The sequence below is a fragment of the Gadus chalcogrammus genome, chromosome 4, assembly GCF_026213295.1.
Source record: "Gadus chalcogrammus isolate NIFS_2021 chromosome 4, NIFS_Gcha_1.0, whole genome shotgun sequence".
Lineage (NCBI taxonomy): Eukaryota > Metazoa > Chordata > Actinopteri > Gadiformes > Gadidae > Gadus > Gadus chalcogrammus.
The window spans coordinates 32,669,288-32,691,581 of NC_079415.1; the positions used below are offsets into that span (position 1 = coordinate 32,669,288).

General features: G+C 45.3%; 2 protein-coding genes across 3 annotated transcripts in view; both read right to left on the reverse strand.

Annotated features, from left to right (window-relative positions):
- The window catches only part of LOC130381188 (peripheral plasma membrane protein CASK-like), a 56,030-nt gene extending 40,141 nt beyond the window's left edge, over positions 1–15,889 (reverse strand). The window contains exons 1-2 of the mRNA XM_056588653.1: positions 14,575–15,889; positions 4,479–4,591 (exon numbers count right to left, since the gene is read on the reverse strand). Of these exons, the coding sequence (XP_056444628.1) occupies positions 4,479–4,591; positions 14,575–14,633 (172 nt within the window). The 5' untranslated portion in view covers positions 14,634–15,889. The remainder of the gene's footprint in view (positions 1–4,478; positions 4,592–14,574) is intronic.
- Positions 15,890–17,277: 1,388 nt separating this feature from the next.
- On the reverse strand, positions 17,278–21,653 carry LOC130381139 (FUN14 domain-containing protein 1-like). 2 transcript variants are annotated; one of them, XM_056588591.1, is made up of 5 exons: positions 21,583–21,653; positions 21,056–21,227; positions 20,262–20,337; positions 19,563–19,691; positions 17,278–19,021 (listed from the first exon to the last, which is right to left on the reverse strand). In XM_056588591.1, exons 1-5 carry the CDS (start codon positions 21,605–21,607, stop codon positions 18,944–18,946), a joined length of 480 nt encoding a protein of 159 aa, XP_056444566.1. In that variant the 5' UTR covers positions 21,608–21,653; the 3' UTR covers positions 17,278–18,943. The 2 variants fall into 2 exon arrangements, with proteins under 2 accessions (XP_056444566.1, XP_056444565.1); XM_056588590.1 differs by having other exon boundaries at positions 17,280–19,021; positions 19,557–19,691.
- Positions 21,654–22,294: the final 641 nt, after the last annotated feature.

Below are 22,294 nucleotides of genomic sequence, written 5' to 3' on the forward strand. Positions count from 1 at the left end.
AATTACAAGTTAATAAAAGTTTATGGATGGGTGTAAAAGGGAGCTACAGAGAGGAAAGAAAATGTACCTAGTTTCATGGTCGCACACAGTTGTTTCGTGTGTGTGCGTATGTGCGTGTTTTTGTCTGTGCGTGTGCGTGCATTGTGAGAATTCGCTGGAAAAACACAGAGAGGGACCCAGTGTCTGTGTGCGGACCGAAGAAAGAAAAAAGAGAGGATGCTGGGAGATGTAGTCTAGTCACGGCCACCAAATGGGTGCCACATGTTCAGACCTTACAAACAGGGTATGTGAATACCGGAGACGCAAGCAAAGGACCCAGACTGACCCACAAGTCTGCTCCACCTCAATCCCAAACAATACTTGAGACGGCCCTGGAAACATACAGCCGTTTATCCTCTTATTCAAACAGTTGATGTGAATCATCCTAGCTGCCTTGGTTGTGTAGAGGGAAGGGGTTAACCTTTGAAACCCAGTGGAAACGTTCCTTGAGCAGAACGCCTTACCCCCTACCTTGTCATTAATGACCTGTGTGTGTCTTCACTGTGAGATGATGAACTCAAAGGGCTGCTAAACGACTGAATCCTCAAAGACTGTTCCCGCTCATTAACGATAACTACTTTGCGTCGTTTCATTTTAAGACTTTTTCAGGCCGGGTTTCGGAACACACACACACACACACACACACGAACACACACACACACACACACACACACACACACACACACACACACACACACACACACACACACACACACACACACACACACAGACACAGACACACACACACACACCATCTATCATGTATTGTCTCCTTGTAGACTTTAAACACAAAAGGACTACGTAGAACTCACTAAATGGTTACAGTGACCAAGGAAATAGAGAGAGTGAGGGAGAGAGAGAGAAAATGAGAGAACGAGAGAATGAGAGAGAGCGAGAGAGCGAGAGAGCGAGAGAGAGAGAGAGACTGATGGATACAATGAGCTATTGTCGAGTTTGGCACTCCATAAAAACCTAATTTATCCACTCGGCTCCCCAGCTCATCGGTATATCTCATCCGTGTGTGTGTGTGTGTTTGTGCGTGTGCGTGTGTGTGTGTCCATGCGTGCGTGTGTGCGTCCATGCGTGTGTGTTTGTGTGTGGCATGTTGTGCGGGACTTTTTGGGTTGCGTACGGGCACTTTTCCTCCTCTATGTACTACAGAGCCCCCATTATCCTCTTCCCTTTCATTAAATCTCTCCATCTCTACCCTCCTCTAGCCACGACCCATCCCTCACTCTTTCACTCTCTCTCTCTCTCTCTCTCTCTCTCTCTCTCTCTCTCTCTCTCTCTCCCTCCCTCCCTCCCTCCCTCTCTCCCTCTCTCTCTCTCTCTCTCTCTCTCTCTCTCTCTCTCTCTCTCTCTCTCCCTCTCTCTCTCTCACTCTCGCTCCGTTTCAAAAAGCGCAGAAAGGCTGGCAGAGCTGAAGAAATTAGCCAATTAATCTATTAGCCGGTTATAATTTAACCGACTAGATTTTGACTTTGATCATCGATTAAAACAATTGCTGGGCGTACTTTCTTAAATACAAATATTTGGCGGCTTTTCCATCTAATGAATAATCTGCAAATTTACAATAATTAGTTGCGCAATCCTGAATGTTAGCCAGCACTTTTCAAATCCCAATTAAATAAAAAACACAAATTCATGAAAATAAGTCTCATATATTTTTCTCTTACTACGTAAAATAAAATTATCTGACGTATTTTCATGCCTTGGATGCCTCAGCAATGAGGCTGAATATTTTGGGACTTTTATTGTGATAGTTAATGTATGATAAAAATGTATTGTCTTGGTTCTGAACTCTCCATTAGACTAAATCTAGCCGGCGACCAATCAGCAAGAATCTACTGAGAAGAATGAACGCTCGGTCAAGCAACATTATAAATGATCCTATTTGGGATTCACTCTGAACACAGCAAAATATCACAGCACTATCGAAGCATATGCTCAACAATAAAATAATCTGAAAGATTGGAGAGATAAACTTTATTATTACTATTACTTGATTCATTCATAGCTTTCGTATTCTGTTCCTAGTAAAGAACAATCTGGCCAATGAGAGATGCTGTGAGCATACCTGCAGTGGGGGTGACGTCACCGCTGTTTCAACCAATCAGGAAAGGGCATGACAGAAGCACGAGAATGAAAGGGGGATGTTTCGGTGCGGCGTTATTTCAGGTGTTCGAATGAGTCTGCAGCCAAGTCACCGGGCCCCCCCCCCCCCTCTCTCTCTCTCTCTCTCTCTCTCTCTCTCTCTCTCTCTCTCTCTCTCTCTCTCTCTCTCCAGCAGTGCACTTGCAGATGGCACGTAAAGAGCGCCAGAACTAGCGTCGGCGGCACGCTGGGAACACACTCCCTCTCTCGTCCTCAAACACACGGCGAGAGACACCTTGCGTCAACACGCCACACACACGGTCACCTGCGCAGACTGAATACCCTGCAGGCCTGCCGTCAATGATCTCTCTCTCTCTCTCTCTCTCTCTCTCTCTCTCTCTCTCTCTCTCTCTCTCTCTCTCTCTCTCTCTCTCTCTCTCTCTCTCTCTCTCTCTCTCTCTCTCTCTCTCTCTCTCTCTCTCTCTCTCTCTCTCTCTCATATTATTTCTGGAGTCCTTGACACACATTACGCCTCCACTCCTATCCAGCGACGTTGTCACTACAAAGCGAAAGCGTCCCCAAATCCAATTTCTTAGACAACGATCTCATTACATTGGAATCAAATGTACTCCTTATTAAATCGGATTTGGGCCGTGTCACACATGTAATAAATTGAATCTGTTTTTCCACAGCGCAACCACTCCGTTGTGAAACAGACGTGGACCGTGGTATCCAAACGAGAGAAGGAATAGTCCCTGATTTTATTCCCATTTTGGCAAGTCAGGCCAAAAATCTTTGAGTCATTGCCAACAATTCTAATGACTCGAGAGACAGAAAACGCAAATTAATCTATTTTTTTTCTTTAAAGGCAAAGAATGAACGGAATCCTGTTGGAAAGTAGGCACAATAACCGAAAGCCACCTCTGATTGATGTAATGTTGTGGATTGCTTGGCTTGCGAGCATGCTCACTGCACATGTTGAAAATAAATAAATATAATTGGGCTCCATATGCTTCAAAACCAAAATAATCTGATCATGGTAGAATACACAGCCTGTGTGTGTGTGTGTGTGTGTGTGTGTGTGTGTGTGTGTGTGTGTGTGTGTGTGTGCGTAGCTTTGCATGCGAGTGTGTCTCGGCGGAATACACAGCCGGTGTGTGTGTTTTTCTGTGTTTGCGTTTCTATGTGTGCGCGCATGTCTGTGCTTGTCTCAGTGTGTGTGTGTGTGTGTGTGTGTGTGTGTGTGTGTGTGTGTGTGTGTGTGTGTGTGTGTGTGTGCAAACGTGCGCACGATATGCAGGTGCGAGCTTGTATGCTTCTGTTTAAGATATCCCTTACCATACGGTGGGTCTGTTTGTTTATGGGCCCCTCACACCCGTGTGGTACATAATTAGCGATTTACAACTGCTGTTATGAATGCATAGCCAGCTTGTGAATCCGTATCTGGGCGACATCGTGGGGGTATCCTCCCGATATGTCTGTCCGTGAGTTCAAACTTGGGAGAAAGTTAGAGGTACTTGAAGGAGTAGACGGACTCAGGGTATTGTACGACTATCCCATGGCTATACCCAACATAAACAAGGACCCTTTTGCGCATCCCTGCCCTCTAATCTGCCACACACTTGCACTTTAATTATGTATATTGCATTGTAAATCTTTCACAGTACGACTTTATACATATGTTTACACAGTCCTTCCAACGTCTCCTTTTAATTCTGGATTTGTTTTTCGATCCTGAATGAATGCCAGTATCCACAAGTCAATCCCTTTGTGCATTAGTACCCTGGCAAATAGCGTTTTGTATATCTTCCAAACGGCTAAAGGGTGTAGTCCCCGCTCTCTCACACAGAGAACAGGAAAAGGTTGACCAGTTCATCGGCTCCTCCAAACCGGGCCTACGCAGGATTCATATCCTGGATCAGTCAGGTGAATGGCTCACCAACTCATTTAAATTTTAATTCAGGCCATTTAGGAGATCCAAAGGGCCTTACAATAAGTACATTAGTCAGATGAAAGAGAAACAACCAATTTTGATGTTGATGTTGCTGACGGCGAATGTATCACGACACGCGTATGAATCAGTGTCTTGCATTAGAAGAGTGTGCGTGCAAGCTTGCGTTCATATGTGGGTGCACGACTATACGTGGGTGCGTGCTTTCGTGCGTGCCAGCCAGACCGTACGTGCATGCGTGCGTCCGCCCGTGTGTGCGTGCGTGACGGTATGTACCCGCATGCGTCGGGGCGTCCGTCTGTGGGTGAGTGACGGCACACGTGCGTGTGCCGTACTTGACGCAACGTGCTTATGCCGTTAAGTGCGTCTGTGCATGTGTGCGTGCACTCCTTACCCTCGGTGCTGAGGCCGGGGCTGGACGTGAAGCTCGCCACGTCCACGATCTTGGTGGCAAACTGCTGGCCCGTGTCCCTGTTGATGCAGCGCCGCACCACGCTGAAGGGACCCCTACGGAAAGGGAACGGTCGAATCATTAATCGGTTTCCTTAATAACTACATCAACGTTAGAATGTGGAATACACAGAATATCACATAAGGCAGAAGCAGTAAAAGGTGCAGACAATTGCCTTGCTGCGGACAAGAATCGCGCGCACAATTTATTTTTTTATTCCACATAATGCGACCACAGATGAGGGCCGACACAAAGCAGTAATTAGTAGTTAGTTACCTGCTTAGTTAGCGTAGTTAGTAGTTAGTAGTTAGTCAACCCCACATCTGGAGGACTGTCAATGCTAGGTTCTGAAAAAGGCTAGCCAGGCTGGCAAGCAAAACTAGCTAGTAGCCAACGCCATAAGCGTAGCGGTGTAATGTCTCAGACTTTAATCTTTTTACAGTATTTATTTTAGATTCACACACACCCACATAGAGTTAGTCATAAACTCACACATGACATCGACATATCATCAGAGTATTGACGGATCATCCATACTTAAAGGTGCAGTGTGTAAAATCGAGGCAGCCGTTAGCAATGAGGTCGCCGTTTCGGCGGCCACTTTGGTTCAAAACTCCAAGCATTCAGTTCTTCTTCCCAGCTTATATTTAGAACCAAGAGGCCGGAACTGAATGCAGAATTCCACATCTGTCGGCCATCTTGGTTCTAAATGCGAGATTGGAGGGAGGAACTGAATGCGGAGTTCCGCATTCAGTTCCTCCCTCCCAGCTCGCATTTAGAACCAAGATGTCCACCAGATGTTTAGGGCCCATAGGAGGAGCGGATCGCACCGGGATGTGGGCGAATAAGTTGGTGTCTTGTGTGCTGCCCCTAATATAACGGTGGTGAGTTTGACATGTGGCATTCCCTCTAGAAAACCTGGGAGACCCGTTTATAGTTCTTCCTGTTTTCCTTAGCCAATGGGTGGAGATAACCACATTATGATATAGAATACCGTTGCTATTCTAAACCTGACACATCTGTGTGTGTGTGTGTGACGTGTGTGTTTATATATAGTACTCACTGTGTATCAAATTCAAATTGATTTGTAAAGAGTACAACTGCCGAGAAAAATAATTACCGCCACCCTTCATTGATACCACATTCCTCTGAGCACTAAAGGCATATCATATGTTGTGTGTGCGTGTGTGTCTGTGTGTGTGTATGTTTCAAACGTTGTGTACATATGTGTGTGTGAGTGTGTGTGGTGTGTGTGTGCTGGTGCAAGTGCGTGTGTCTCAATGTGTGTGTGCGTTTGTGTGTGGGTGTATCTCCGTTCGTGAGAGGTTAGGGCAGAGCCGGAATTCTCCCTCTATTCACGCACATTCATTTCCCACGTCTGCTATAATAATTAACTCATCCTGCTGAGAACTGAGGGGAACGGCCATAAAAACACATAGGCCATCCACCGCAGGGGTCGCCCAGGGATCATACTGAGAGCCCCTGAAAATCAAACCCGGTCACCTTTTGGCCCCCTTCATTTGGTCTCAGAAGGAGACATCCGGAGACAGCTGGCTTCTTTCACACACACACACACACACACACACACACACACACACACACACACACACACACACACACACACACACACACACACACACACACACACACACACACACACACACACAAAGATTGGGGGTGTGGAGCCCCTTTTTGACGGTAATGGGAGACCTTCCTGGTTCCTAACGTTTTCTCAAGACCTGACCCAGAGCTAGTAATCATTTACACTCTGTGTGTGACGGACGGGGGTGGGGGGAGGCCTGGGCAGTATCGCTAGGGTCTGGGGTATGCGGCGGTTTTGCAGTGATTTGAAGGCACAGGAGGTTCAGAGGTTTGCGGCGCCGAGACTATTATCGGTCAAATGCAAATGTCAATAAACACAAAGGACCGCCGATGACACCGGCAGACTGTGAGCCAATCGATGGGCATCATTGAGATGCATGAGCCGTCACGACATGAACTGTGAAATAGCATGAGGGCCATCACTGCCTCCACATTGGCCGGTGATTAAAACAAATGGGAACGCTTTACGCTAAAGGGTACATTAATTAATAAATTAACATTAGTTAGTGCAGTAATAAAGATGAGCTAACATGGACTAGTTGCCCAATAGTCTATTATTCAAGGAGTAATGATGTTCATGTTAACTAACGGTGTGCACGTGGTGTTTATGTGAACTAAGGTATTCATTAAGACATTATGGAACAGGGTTAGGGTTCGACTAACCCCTGTGCTAATGCTAACGCTATACAACAATGCTTATTCCTGCATTGACTGATGTGACTTAATGATTAACTAACGAACCCTTATTATATTGCGAAGTGTCCAGACTCAATGAATCACCCCCCCCCCCCCCCCCCCCCCCCCAGCCTTCCTGCCGACTGGCCCCCCGAGGGAAAGAGGCGGAAGGCTGACATTAACGTTCCACAATTGAAACTTATGGTCCGTAATAAACAGAAGCTGCCATTGTTGCCACTGCCCCCATCTGTGTGTGTCTCTGTGTGTGTCTCAGTGTGTGTCTCAGTGTTTGTGTGTGTCTCAGAGTGTGTGTGTGTGTGTGTGTGTCTCAGTGTGTGTGTGTGTCTCTCAGTGTGTGTGTGTGTGTGTTTGTCTCAATGTGTGTGTTTGTCTCAGTGTGTGTGTGTTTGTCTCAGTGTGTGTGTTTTTGTCTCAGTGTGCGTGTGTCTCTCAGTGTGCGTGTGTCTCTCAGTGTGTGTGTGTCTCTCAGTGTGTGTGTGTGTGTGTGTTTGTCTCAGTGTGTGTGTGTTTGTCTCAGTGTGTGTGTTTTTGTCTCAGTGTGCGTGTGTCTCTCAGTGTGCGTGTGTCTCTCAGTGTGTGTGTGTCTCTCAGTGTGTGTGTGTGCGTGTGCGTGTGTGTGTGTGACATCACCACAGCTGTTCTGGGTGGGCTCGCCTACGCCTCGCTCTTGTTCTCGGGCACTTGTCTAAACTAAAGGGTCCCTCCACAAACAAACACACACACACACGCACACACACACACACACACACACAAAACCCCCTGGAGAGACAAAGATGTGTTTCTATGGTTCGTCTTTTTGTGGAAGCGTTGTTTGGTTTTGAGTCATCTTTTCATCTCTTAAAGAGGTGTGTCTCTTGTTTCTTCAGCGTCTTCACTCCTCCGTCTGCGATGTTAACGACTGAATGGTGTTAAAGTAGTCCTAAATACTAATACATACCGCACCATCCCTATCTTCAGGCCTCCCTCCAGAGTTACTCCACCAAAACACGCTACTAGCTCGCTAGCTTTAGCAGCAGGTCGCCTAGCCTACTGGCAGACTCCGGTCATGTGCAATAAGAGGGTGGGAAGAGTGCGCCAAGGTAGCCAGTAGGGTTGCCGCGGTGTGGACATTTTCACACAGAGTAATACACTCGTGTCAACACCGGTATTACCGAGTATAAACTTGTATAAACTTTGAAAGTAGGTCAACCGCCATCTTCTCCGTCAACTCTCCTTTCACACTCGGTGACAGCGTCTTATAACGTTCTATATATAATAGTATAATATAATTGTATCTATAATATCACGGCCAAAAGCTCTGTGCGCCTCCGGATGGCCGTAGCGTGGGGAGCTCTCGTAGGGATTGGGCTTTTGCGGGGTTTGTTTACCGGCGTTGCTATGGTTACCGGTCTTGTAAGGAAGCCAATTCTCGGCCGCACAGAGCAGAACTGTGGCCTATTCTACACATTATAATTTTCTTAATTATAATTATATTATTCATTTTTACTGAATTATTTTATTATTACTGAAAAAAATATATAATAATAATAATTGGTGTAGCCGGTGTGCAACACCGGTAACACGGTAATACCGTATACCAGGCAGGTAGGTTGACAGACAGGTAGACCATCCAATCATTTAATTTGGGCAGAATGAAATTATTGGACAGGCTTATTAAGAGGCCTGTGACAGCGACAGATGCCAGATTTAATCTTTATTCTTTTGATTTATCGATTTCTTTACAGATGTGATGAGAATTTTAATAACACATGACAAAAAAACCTTATAAAATAAATGGCCTACCCCAGCTTTAAATCAAACTGAAAACAACACACCGTCTGCCGGTACAATAGTCAGAAATGCTAGGATCAATGCCTGGATGCTAAACTGTCCACCGTGAACATCTTCCAACGGGGAGCCCAGTCCAACCTCATTCAACCAGGCACAACACCAGCTGGGTGACACTGCTCCAGTCCAATCACTTCCTCCTACACGCACACAAGGAGAAGATGTAGGGGGGGAAAGTGAAAGTGTTTGAATAATCAAGGCACAATTAGTATTCAGGTGGTCGGGCTCAAGACAGAGATGCCCGCAGGAGCATCTCCACTGATTTAGCTGTGAAAGCGTTTTTTTTTTCCTTTTCCTCCCAGGTAGATGAGTTTCAGAGCAGTCCAGTTAAAATGTTCAACCCCCTGCCTCTGAAACGTCAAGCCTCGTTGGGAGTGATCCGTCTGACGCCTGGTGGCGATCGGTTGGAATATTCCAGTAACACTCCGGCTGCTGGTGCGTTCGAATGTATTGATTGGGCACTAGGGCAGGGAGCAAGCTTACATGGAAAGTACAAACTCAAGGTTAGTGGTATGCGGTGTCGATCAGAACGAGAAATCCATTCTCGTTTTCGATCTGATATTCTTTTACATATCTTTTGGAGGATAATTAAAGCGTGCACACACTGGAGGCTGAATCTAAGGTTTATAAAATGGATTGTACTTGTTAAATCTGACCCTACTTGTAACGTTGCAATGCTCAATTTCACTTTCAGTTTCAAATGTTAATAAACACTCAAGTATTTTGTACTGAACAAGAACACGTTTACAACTGAACTCAATGCAGTCCCCTAGGCGATGAGACCTTTTGAAGAGACAGTACTCTCCGTGTAAGCTGTTACATTTAGTTAGCGAGCATAAATCAGGAGTGAAAAGCTGCTGAAATAGCTACCTACCCCACCAAAGCAATATGTTACACTGCCTCTTGTTATTGCTTCACTTCCGTGTAGGGGGTATAGGCAAGGTGTTATCTCAACTAAGGCCACTGACTGCGTTTATTAATCACTATGCAGTGATAGTAATTTCTTGTTAACAGAAAGTCACTCGTTATCACAAGAATAACTCTTGATTATGGCATAATGATACCAACTTCAAGCAATCAATTATATTGATTATTTGCGTGCCTTTGAGTCTGGTGTGCGACAGTTTTTCCGTTAAATTTCAGCTGAAAAGACGTTATATATAAACTATCCTTGATTAAAATATGCTATATCTCATACTATACTATGCTTTGTCTAAGGAGAGTAAAGCTTTTAGAGACTAGTTATCAACGTGAAGTGTCAACGATGGAGACTGACCCAGAGTAGCCCAGACGAAAATCAAATGAACTCATTGGTCAAAAATAAGAATCAAAAAGGGATTTAGGAGCTAAATGTCACTGAGACAATTTAGTCGTCCGGCTCACAACTCAGAAACCGCTGCAGGAGCCATTGCTTCAGCGGCCCCAAATGAGCAGTACGTCCAAATATCTTTCTTTGCGCTAATTAGCACCCCAGAGCTAGTCTAGAGTGCAGCATCGCAAAATTCAGTTACAAATCCTACAACTCAATGCCGCCGAAAAACCCAGTAGTCATAGAGGGAAACGGATCCCATTAGATACGAGTATGTCGCACTGGAGCCAAACCTACCCTTCTTTATTGTTTGTACTCTGTTCATTGAACACAGATTTGGTTATTTCTGAGTAAAAAGATGGAGAGTAAGCAAACCAAATAAACTTTAGCGTCTGGCTGTTTTTGCCAAGTAGTACAGAAACATGTCTTGTCAAAGGGCAGGTATGGGTAACGTTTCGTACTCAACCGTGTCTGACCCCTACCTGATGGCTGTGGACATTTGGGATCAAACCCAGTACCTTTCACACAGATATCGAACAACCCTAGCCACTATACTATTCCACCCCATACAAAAGTTATAAATCCCTGATCAGTACAGCATAATTTATTTCTCTGTGTTGAAATGACATGACTTTCTGTAACACCCAAGCCAATTGTTTTAAGATCTTTAGCTTTTCATGATCTTTAGCTTTTATTTTCAAACCCCTACAACTACAATCCTTCACTGGTAAGCGGTTTTACCTGCTTCCCAAACAGGCCTGCTCGCGCACTAACAAGCAGCTTAAGGTCAAGGCTCTTCGAAATAAGGCTCTTAATGATGAAAGCACCTTAATGCAGATAAGGTGAGCATCAAAGGGACATTAGCATCGCGCAGGCAGAGAAGAGGGGAAGCTGTTTAGCATGCCTTCGATCGACCAAATGTTTATTCTCACTGAAGAGGCTTCGGCTATAAGGTGGAGCTGCTTTAACATATATAATTATACCCTCCACCATTTTAGACACTCAATACAATTTAAACGTATAATGCGTTTTTCATTAATATTTAAATCATTTGATTTGGCTCTTCCCATCAAACCACCCCCCCCCCCCCCCCCCAAAAAAAGCACTAAAAACAATCAACTACCAAACAAGTAGCTGAATGATTCATTAGTAAGTACAAACATCCCCTATCCACGCGTCTGTTTAGAGAGGATGTCGAAAAGAACAATGAAAAGACAAGAGGATACTACAGCATTGAATACGGCGTCGGTTTTTTAGCAGGTGATTAATAAGCCTGCGAGCCACACGAAGGCCTGTATTGTACCCCTCTTCACTGGAACAGGCCTTTGCTACACCAAACCGCCACTGACTGGGTGCTGGGGGGGGATTGGGGGGGGGGGGGGGGGGAGGAGGAGCACACCATGAAATACAAGACAGCAGACCAGGACATATTATTGATTTATTGCGATTGTCATAAAAATATCCTTTTCATGAAATCGTCTGAAACTGGGATGGATTTTTATCCGAGCGGGGCCTATGGTGGCCATGACCATGCCAGGCGATCCAGCGCTGTAGTAGTAAACCAAGGGGGTGGGGGGGGTAAGGAGGAAGGGGTTATGTGAAAGCCTGTCCGTAGACGGCCGTGGGCGTGGAGCGTTGCGGTCGATATCTGCTGGCCATGGAGCCTCGAGGCCCTCTGCTCCAACCCCACACGACTGTCTCCGTTCGTCTTCTTCAGCTTCGCTTTTTTGCCCCTCCTCAGCATCATCGCTACCGACGCTAACCCCATTATCATAACCCCTCTTCCACCAATACCACCACCCCCATCACCATCCCCAGAATCATCAACCCCTCTTCCACCACCAACACGACACCCAGCCTTCACCATAGCCCCTCTTTCACCAGCACCACGTTCGCCACCATCCTCACCCCATCCCACCTTCACCCCCTGCATCACTCCTCTGCCACCTCCACAACCACCTTCACCGTCATAACCCCTTTCCCACCTCCACCCTCAATATCACTCCTCTGCCACCTCCACTACCACCTTTACCATCATAACCCCTTCCCCACCTCCACCCTCAATATCACTCCTCTGCCACCTCCACAACCACCTTTACCATCATAACCCCTTTCCCACCTCCACCCTCAATATCACTCCTCTGCCACCTCCACTACCACCTTCACCCTCATCACTCTGCCCCCTCCACCACCAACCCAATCATTGCTCCTCTAGCACCTCTACCACCACCTTCCCCATCATCTCTCTACCACTTTTCACCACCTCCACTCAAATCCTAACCCAACCTCCACCTCCGCCTGCTTATTCTGATTCTAAGGTCCACCTCTTGCCCACCTCAACTAGTAGTAGGAGCCGACATTTCACCACCACCAGGTGAGTGAGATTAGCCATTACAAGATCAAAATCACCCCACTAGTGACATCACATCAAGTGGGAGTGTCCACCCAAGTAAGAGGGTCAGATAAGTCTAAAAGCCTACTCAGGGGACTGAAGCGATTCGTTGGCGTTTCTATCCATCAAACATTGCTATGGACACTCCCACTTGTTATGTCTCTAGAGGGCAGATTCAAAATAGCTTGTACTGGCTAATCACACTCACACCTGGTGTTAAACAGGGTTCCTTTAAAGTAGGCATCGATCTCTGCCGTCTCGTCTTTAGAAAACAGGGGAGAGGAGCATAGTCCAGTGATTAGGCCGTTTAAATCCCAGCGCCGACAATAACGGAAAGTCTGCATCTCTTTGGACAAAAACATCTACTACGAGGCTAAATACAAAATAGCAGGATGATTGCATTCTGCAAAGGAATTTCACATTGAAAATATACCAAACCAAACCCAAATAGCAGGGGACAGTATTATGAAGATGTAGCACCCAATTCAGAGATTCAAACTGGGTGCCGTAGCAGATGTGGGGAGGTGGCAAATTGGTGTGACAGCTTGTGTGCCTGTGTGGCATATGACCATCCAAAGGTCAGAGGTCAAATGCCTGGGCTTCCCTCTATGTGAGTTTTCACACTCTTTTGTGGGATAACGGTCAGCGGGGGGGGGGGGGGTTAAGGGCTGGGTGAGGGGGGAGTGGTCTGAAACGGGCCTGTGAAGTGCTTTGAGGCTATCGCCACGGAGGAGCTAAACAAATACACTCGGCTGGACTGCAGCCTCTTCTGATTGGTCGAAGGTTCAACTTTTATCACTCCCTCTCCCTTTAACCTACCCTTCTTTCTCTCGCCACTCTCCTGGCCATTTAATTGTATACAGCTGATATATAGGATGTCCAATTAGACCCTATTTTATTGTCATAATCTACAACAACATTGGATAATTAATTACAATAATTCCGATCCCTTTTTCTTTGGAGCAGGGAGGGGTTTAAGAATATGGCACTTTGATACCTACAGGTACATAGCAGGTGTGCCTGTAGCTTTGTTTTCCTGTAGCTTTGTTTCCCCCCCCACCACACACACACACACACACACACACACACACACACACACACACACACACACACACACACACACACACACACACACACACACACACACACACACACACACACACACACACACACACACAGAGTGTCACCATATGAATTTCAAAATGATACGGCACATCGATGATGGTGGCGTAAAATGATAGGTGGCATAAACAATGAAAACACTTGAGGCACTTTGGTTTAATTTCCCATCAGCCCCATTGAGATGCTAAAGACACAGTGACACAGAACACCATCTCTGGATGGGCCCACCCTGGGCCCACTGGAGACAGTGTAGCCTATTGCCACCGGTTGCAGCGGGTCACAAGAAGTCGACTCATTTACAATTCAACACAGCATAGGGCTTGCAAGGTTTTTGCGTCGCGTCTTGGGTTCCACACATCACGGTGAGAGAAAGCACCAAAGCACTTCTGAAAGGCATGCAGTAAGGTGAACTTGACCGACGCGTACGTCCACGGGTAACTCTGCGGTACACAGGTAAATACTGGGTGGCCTGGCTGGTGAACTACATGCACAGACTGGGGATTTTAAATTTTTTAACATACGATAAGGCTTTTGATGAACCGGGGCCTAGGTCAAATTTAAAATGTCAACACTAAATCTAACCTATTAAAGGAGGCTAGTTTATTATTTATAATATATAACCATTTACAATCATAAATAATAATAATTATATAATGATACCATAGCTATGAATAAGGATGTGTCATGGTGGGCTACATCTCATCTCAAATCCTACATAATGTATGCATCTATAATATTTGCCTTACACCTGGAAAAATACATTGGCCGACTCAATCCATAAGTATTCATAGCCCTTCATACATTATCATTATTCAAGTTGAGAAATTGAATGCTAGATTTGCATCCAGGCATGGCCCAGGTGTGACGTGTGTGCATTAGGCCTTATTTCCAAAGAAAAGCCAGACACTTGCTTTCACAGACGGATCTGTTCTTCAATCGCAGTGAACTTTCACCTCCAGAGAGGAACCCCATCCAACCCAGACATCCGCTTCTCCTCAACGTGCGGATCATGTGAAACACACCCAACCATAGACCCAGAAAATAAAGTCATGCGTTCCACTGTGATGAGGGTGATGATGCGGTTCACTTACTTCCCAATAACCTCGCACAGCTCGTACACATCCTCGAAGAGGACGTCGTCGTCCGCCATGGTCTCGCAAGGTAGGTGAAAGACCCAGTGGTCTCCCCCGATGTCGAGTCCTCCTCCCGGGGCAGGGGGTCTGGAGCGACAGCCCCTGACGAGGTCTCCGCCTCTCTACCTCCGGTGTGTCTTACTCGGGGCTGGCCCGAGGGCCACCGATGTCCACACACACACACACACACACACACACACACACACACACACACACGGCCTTATCCAAGTGTCTTCTCCCCCTTACCCACAACCCTTCCTCCAATGTCAATGACAGGCGGACCAGCGGGTCTCGAGCTGGGGTGAGTCCCGGACGGCCAGCCTGTACGCCGGGGCAGGCTGGTTGCTTAGCCTGCTAGCCGGGATACCGAACCGGTTCCCCGGTGCAGGGGGAGAGGTTGTCAAGTCCTCGGCCCCACCTTATAGTGGGCTCCTTTTACTGGGAATGCTAGCCAGCACTGGTGGGGAAAGATGGCTAGCCACCTGGGCTGGATTATTAGGATGGAGGGATGGCTAGCTTAGGCGATATAACGGTAGAAATGGCTCACCCACTGGGGGTTACTGGAGAGGAATAGGATGGAGATGGCTGGCTAGTGGGGTATAATGGATGTAAATGGCTAGAATAATAGGATGGGGAGAGGGCTAGCTAGTGTCATAGGATTGGGGAGATGGCTAGCTAGGATGGGAGTGAGGTTAGCCAGCTAGCTGGAGTAATAGGATGGATGTATCAGACTCCGGGGCGTGGATATTCCTCGCTGATTTGCAGGGGGAAAAAACCCGTCTTTGGTAGTAGGTCGCCCGCGTATCCCTCTTGAAGCCACCGCCTCTTCCCTACCTTAATATATAACACTCCCAGGGTGTTAATTTCACTCGATTGTGTTTTTTTTTTTTAGTACGATACCCTCGTTCACTAAACTGAGGCTGTTCAAAATGTAAAATGGTCGGCTGGCTCGAAGTGTAAGGAGCTAGCGGTCGGTGGGAGTGGAGATAGCCGGGCCGGCTCGCACCGTGACCGCGCCGCGCACACCCCGTCTTACCCCCGCCGTCCACCGTCACGCGTCCGGGGCTTGGAGAGCGTCCTCAGCATCCCGAGATCCCGTTCCCGTATTATTATTACCGCACACGACCGTGTTCATCTCGACGAAGGGTAATCCGGTGGCGAAACATCGCCTCGTTAATATTAATAATTATATGATGTAGAAGTCCGTGTAGCCCCCCCCTTTTCAGACCGGCGTCGCTCCCCGTCTTTCAGCACCGTCTCATCCGCTGCTGGGCGCTCCTTCTTCGGCTCCCAGAGACGCCTGGCTCCGCCTGGCTCCGCCTCCCCCCTCTCTCCCTGTTTAGGAAACTGGCGCCCCTGGATCCAAGATGGCGGAGGCGAATAGCCGTTGCTGGCGTTGCGCTGAACAGGCCTTGGAGCCAAGATGGCAACGGGTCGAAGGGCCCACCGAGGGGCAGTTTCCTAACGGCCGCGTCCCAGCGAATCCCGCGCAGGCGTCGACCACGAAAATCCATCACCTTACGTCAGCTTTCCCCTCTCTTCATTTACCAGTGTTGCAGCACCCAGCCACTATCAAAGTAAACTACATTGTGTTGCTATGTGAAACATAGTTTCATGAATGAATGAATGAATGAATGCATGCACATTTTAACGATTGAGGTGAATTGTTATGTTTGTATTAAATGCGGGATTTTCCGTGGCTTAGTCTTTAATACTCGTAGGAACATGCTATTAATACAAATCTATTTCATTATGTATGAAGTTATTGGCTTAAAATGTAACGAATGTGTGCATGTAATGGACAATGTGTAGGCGTGGGTCGTGGCACACAGTATAAGGCTGGCAAACTCAAAGCTCAATACTATTTCAATTAATACTTTAATTCAAAACAATGTAATTATTATTAATGAAATTGTTTTCTTGGTTATATTTGCACATCCACTGTGCAAGATGGTTTGGCTACATTGGCTAGAGAGGAGACGCCAGTAAAATCATAGATGCGGTTGGAAGTGGGAGACGTGCAAGGGGCGCCCTCTAGGGATGACACTGACAAATAATAATTGACTAAAACCCGGTCCTTATATTCAGACGCAAACACGCTGCTCGAAATGTTTTTATTGGCGTTTTACACACCATTTCAATGAAATAACCGTAGACCGAATGCATGTGAGTTTAATGCCTATAGTCCTTTATAAAACCAAACGTGTGATGAGAAATAACTAATCAAAGGAAAAGTTATATTATTCTAGAAAAAAAACAGCCAACTACATTGTAGTAAAGTAAGTGGCATGGGAGCACAGTCATGTGCAGGGATCGAGTGAAATTGCAAGTATCACCGCTAGAGGGTGCTGTTTCTTTAACTGCTGTTCTCTCGGTTTCCATGGTGCTGCATCACTTCTGCTCGCGCATTAAGGTGTACGCTTCCCCGATTGGTTGAAGGCGTGGAGCAGCTATTGATGATCTGATTGGTGGATGATGTGGTCATCATATACACGGCAGTGTTTGTGTTGTGTGAATTGCCTTTTCTCTCGGTGCGGTTTTGGAAAAATACACACTTGCAAACACGGACTACGCATCACACAAGGACCTGCACTGTAACAATACATGCAAGGCAATGTTGAAATAAACAAGAGCATTCAAGAAAAAGGAAATAAAAACATAATAAAAAAATCCTAACCAATGCAAACATTGACATTATGTGAAAGTATGCTGTTCCTATGGTAACAAGATATGCGCAGTCATGGTGGACCCGTGTGTGTGTTAATGTCAACTATTGTGATACATGCATGTAATAATAATCATCACTATGTGTAGACCACTTTTCCATGCACGGAACAAAGTGCTACACAAAAGTCAACACAAAACACACACACACACACACACAGGATAAACCATCACCCAACAAAAGCTTCCCTATACACATTTTTCTCTGTACAAACATCTCCTGATCTAAGGTTTACTGAGCCTTAGATCAGGTCCTGTACGCCTGATCTATAGACCATACTGCGAAATAAAACACAAACACACACACACAGCCAACCAAAAAACAGACCGATTTTGACAAAACATCAACAATACTTATATTGGTGAAAACAACTTTATTTCAGAACAAAAACCAACAATATGTACATCCAAACAGTAACGTTTCATCCAAAATAAAACCCAAAGGGACCGTAAAACGTGTTCACGGAAACTTAGAACAAGCAGCAGGCATCTGTTAAACCACTCACGGTATTTTATACTTTAAAGTTAAAGGCAATGCAAACGCAACTCAAAGACAGTGAATCGATAGCAACTTAACTGGTTTAAACTGTGCGTGCCATGACTAGAGGCTGATCGTAACTGAGAAAAAAACACTAAAGTTGGCAACGTCGTTGTACTAGTGTTATTGCACTGACACTCATTAATACTCTAAGATGACAAAGAGCAAAGCTACAGGAATCACAGGCGTGGTGTGGTTTTCTTTTTCGCAAACCAAGTCCACGTCCAGGACAGCTAGGCATCGATGACAAAGGTTTATACGTGAAAGATGGAGTTTCATGCTCTTTGCATTGCAAAGTTAAGTGAGGAAAATAAAAAAAAACATCACACACACATGAATGCCTCACATAGGGCACTTAATATGTACCGGCTTCTTGGTCTGGTGATGTGTATTGTATAATAACCCATAGGGAACCCAACTTCCACTTAACTCAACCATTTTTGCGCGTGCTGAGGTGACCCATCTTATCATAATAGGCAAATATGAATCTGAGCCATCCCTACCATATTATATATTCATATTATTTACAGGTCTCGGAGCGAGAAAGAGTTATTTATGTACAAGGGACTTCTATATGGGATTAGCTTTAGACTATTTCATCCAGCAGGACAATAGGTGGCAGGGAATAGGGATAAACGTCAAAGTCAAACAGGGCTTTGAGTGTCCTTTTGTGGCGGCTTGGCATATATCTGCACTCTGGCACATGTCATTGATAAGAAAAAAAGATGTCTTGAGCAGTTTTGAACCCTTGTTTTCACCCTCCTCAACCACCCTTGAGGAGACAATGGTAGAAAAAGGTGAACTCTGTGCGTAACCCATTTTCTGTTCGAATTGCAACGCGCATGAATGATACCTTAGTGAATAGCATTTTTTTTTTCCATAGCATGTCGACTTAAAAGAGGTAAAATGGAGAAAAGAGACAACATGGTGCTGAACTCGTCGAGCGTACTGTAACTGTAGTGACGGGGGCCTACGAGTTAACCAGATCCACCGACGTGTCGAAGGGGTTTCACAGTAGGTTACCACAGGGGCCCCGGGCCCCTCGATCAGCAAAGGGGGTCCCGTTTAGGAGGCCAGGCCTAGCAGGAAGCCGCCCACGAAGCCACTGGACACCACGATGTTCCTCTTGATGAAGTCGGTCGCCTGGGGGGAAGAGTAGGAGGTGGAGGAAGAGGCAGGTTCGAACATATCATGGCTGGATTTTGAACTTTTTTGGTCAAACTTTTTAAGTGGGAGAGTATATAATAATATATAATAATCAAGTGTTTAATTGAGTGGACACACGAATGCACGGAAGGATGGACGCAAGCCATTCCAGAATCATCTGTGCTCAAATTTAACCAACCAATGCAAACTGAGTATGGTGCCTCGTTATCAAGTATTCAACTGTCTCTTTTAGGAGGAAAAAAGGGCCAACTGCCATGCAAATTTCCCAAGTGTAATGTGTCCAACTGCACACTAGAGGGCAATACTGAGCCGTGGTTCACAAGAGATGATGTAACGTCAAAAACGCTAAAATATATAATTTAAAAATTCCTTGTTCCGTTCCCGCTGACATTTTTCATTCCCAGTACCGCAAACAACCATCAAAAGTATTACACTAAAAGTTAATAGCTAAATTCAACATTGGATTAAATTCATGCCGGAAGAAGAAAAAAATGATGCCGTTACAAGTTACCTTTACCTCCTCGATGAAAGAGTTGATTTCTGGCGCTGCCTTCTTAGCCTTCTTCTTCAGGTGTTTCTTGGCCTTGTTCACATCCTTCTCCACCTTCTTCCAGTCCACCTGCACATAGCCACTGTGATTGGCTATCTGTGGAGTCACATGACGAGGATGAGAGTCAAAGGGTGGGGAAATAGCTTTTTTTTTTATCTTTCGAAAACTAATTTGAATACTACTTTACATTGAAACGAGTTTGGATGCTTCAGAAATGTATTAAATCGTTAATGTGGTAGATTACCTATCAACCATATTTTTTCCTGCGTTTTTTGAAAACGAGCCCTAGGTCAACACATACGCTCACCAAAAATAGAGCTTTAAAAGTACTTTCAGAAGTACAGTTATAAAACAATACAGAAATAGCGAATAGAGGTGAATGATAGAGGGAATAATCAATGATTATTTCACTTTTTTCTTGAAAGATCAAACCAACGGCCCCATAAAACATACATCTGAGACTTAATTGCTAACAGTTTATTGACGTCCCTCCTAAAAAGCTAACAATCGGTGGACTAGGCTCCATGTATATAGTGCTCTGGATAGCCCCAGAGCTGCACCATAGGAATGCATGTAAATGTATACAACACTTTAAACGTGTCAAATCACACCTGGAGCAGTGCACACCTGTCCACGTTAAAAAACCTGAAGAATCAGGAGACTCACCTGGAGCAGGAGAAACCCTCCCCCCACAGCTGTGGCAGCAATCTTCCCCACCTTCTGGAACAGGTAACCTGCACACCTGTATGGGTTGTTGAATATATTACAGAGTCAACACCTTTAGCAACACCCCTAGTTTAATCTTCGTACATGGTTATGATGTATTATGGAATGGGGAGGAAGATCTCATTTGATTGTGCTTTCAATTAACATGAGCCCCTTCACATTGTGAGAAACGGCCTCAAATGCTGCATTCATTTATTTATTACAGTGATATTTGACCATATCATGTGGTCCAAATACAACAGTGACGGCCTGTTGATTGACCCGGGTTTCAATGGTTTTAGACAAAAACATATAAAATGTGATTGCCACCCTCTTTGATTCCATTTTTTATAAGCATTTGTGGTCACTAGGATATGTTAATGTCTATATTGTCTGCGAAACTTGGAGATGTGGCTTGACATAGCTCAGAATCCCTCACTAGGTTATAGAACCACTGTTTTAATGACATTCAGTTCCATGCAGGCCGGGTCGTGTTTTAGATTGATCTATTTGTTTACAAAAGTCACAGAATCAGCTAAGAAACCGAATAAACCTGCTTATGAAATGCAATAGGAATGCAATCGCAATGATTCATCAGTGACTGGAATGCTTTTATGCACGCATGCACAGACCTGCAGTAGTTAACATTTCCATGAAAACATTTAGTAACCAGTGTAACGCTGGGGACCGCTGATGAAATCACAGAACTGCTTTTCAACGTATCTGTTGTTAAGGGACATGAGGAGAGCTCATACCATCCAGCACCACCTCCCATCATTATCTGCGTGGCCACAGAATACTTCTCTGCGATGGGGCCGGAGTTGTTCCCAAACACAGTGCTCCACCACTGGTGTGTCCGAGCATATTCTGTGAGGTCCACGACCTCGTACACCTCATCCTCACTCTCTGGCTCCGGCTCTTCCTTTCCTAAGAATAGACGCAGCAGCAAATCAGCTTTACTGTTACAACACTAGTCCACTTTAATCACAGCAGGAATGGAAACGTCTCCTTCTGATCCGACACAACCAAGCATGCACAGAGCAGTTATAAACTTGCAAAATAATTCCCTCTTTTGTATCATTACATAAAATACAGTTTTTTAGATGCTGGTCGACTTGATCGGCAACCTCAACGGGACTGGATGATTGATGGATGGATGTAAAGTGAGCAGCGTTGATACCGCCGATGTTTTGTCCTTCACATTTTCATTACACATCATATGATTCTGCCTGTTCTGTTTTTTAAGTATAAATACAACAGTCTATCCCAAAAGTCTCCTTACCTGCTCTCTGATCCACGTCCGCCATTTTGGAGAAATGCGTGACGTCACCAGGATGTTGACAATGCTACGCCCCGCCCACTCGCTGTGACGCCCCGCCCACTCAGTGTGACGTGATGCCACGTCAGTAAATCCTTTGAACTGTCTTGATTAGGGATCAGCAATTTTTTAATAGTTGTGGACTGGTTTGTACATGGTTATGATGCATTATGGAATGTGCGTAAGGGGAGATCTCGTTTTATTGTGTTTTTAATTAATATGAGACATTTTCACATTGTGCTAAACGGCTTTAAATGTTGCATTCATTTATTTATTCAAGTGATGTTTTAGCGTATCATGTTGTCAAAGTGCAATAACCAACTGATAACACTTGCATTCAATGAAATCAACACATGGGATGGGAGTTATTGTTTATTCAGGAAACATCCCTACACATTATGACATATAAACTCTATTATGACTTATCAGGACAGTATCATTCACCCATCTCCTTCACAAATGTGTCTTGCAACTTCACTATTAGAGGAATAACCATGAAACACAAAGATTTCTTTGCAGATCGAAAAATAACCGTCTAAGTAAAAAAAAATAAGTACATGTAGCACAGCGAGTCATATGGAGGAGCTCGGCGCTTCTGATTGGTCAACAATGAACCAGAGGGCGGGACTACAGCGAGTCATATGGAGGAGCTCGGCGCATCTCATTGGCCGACGAG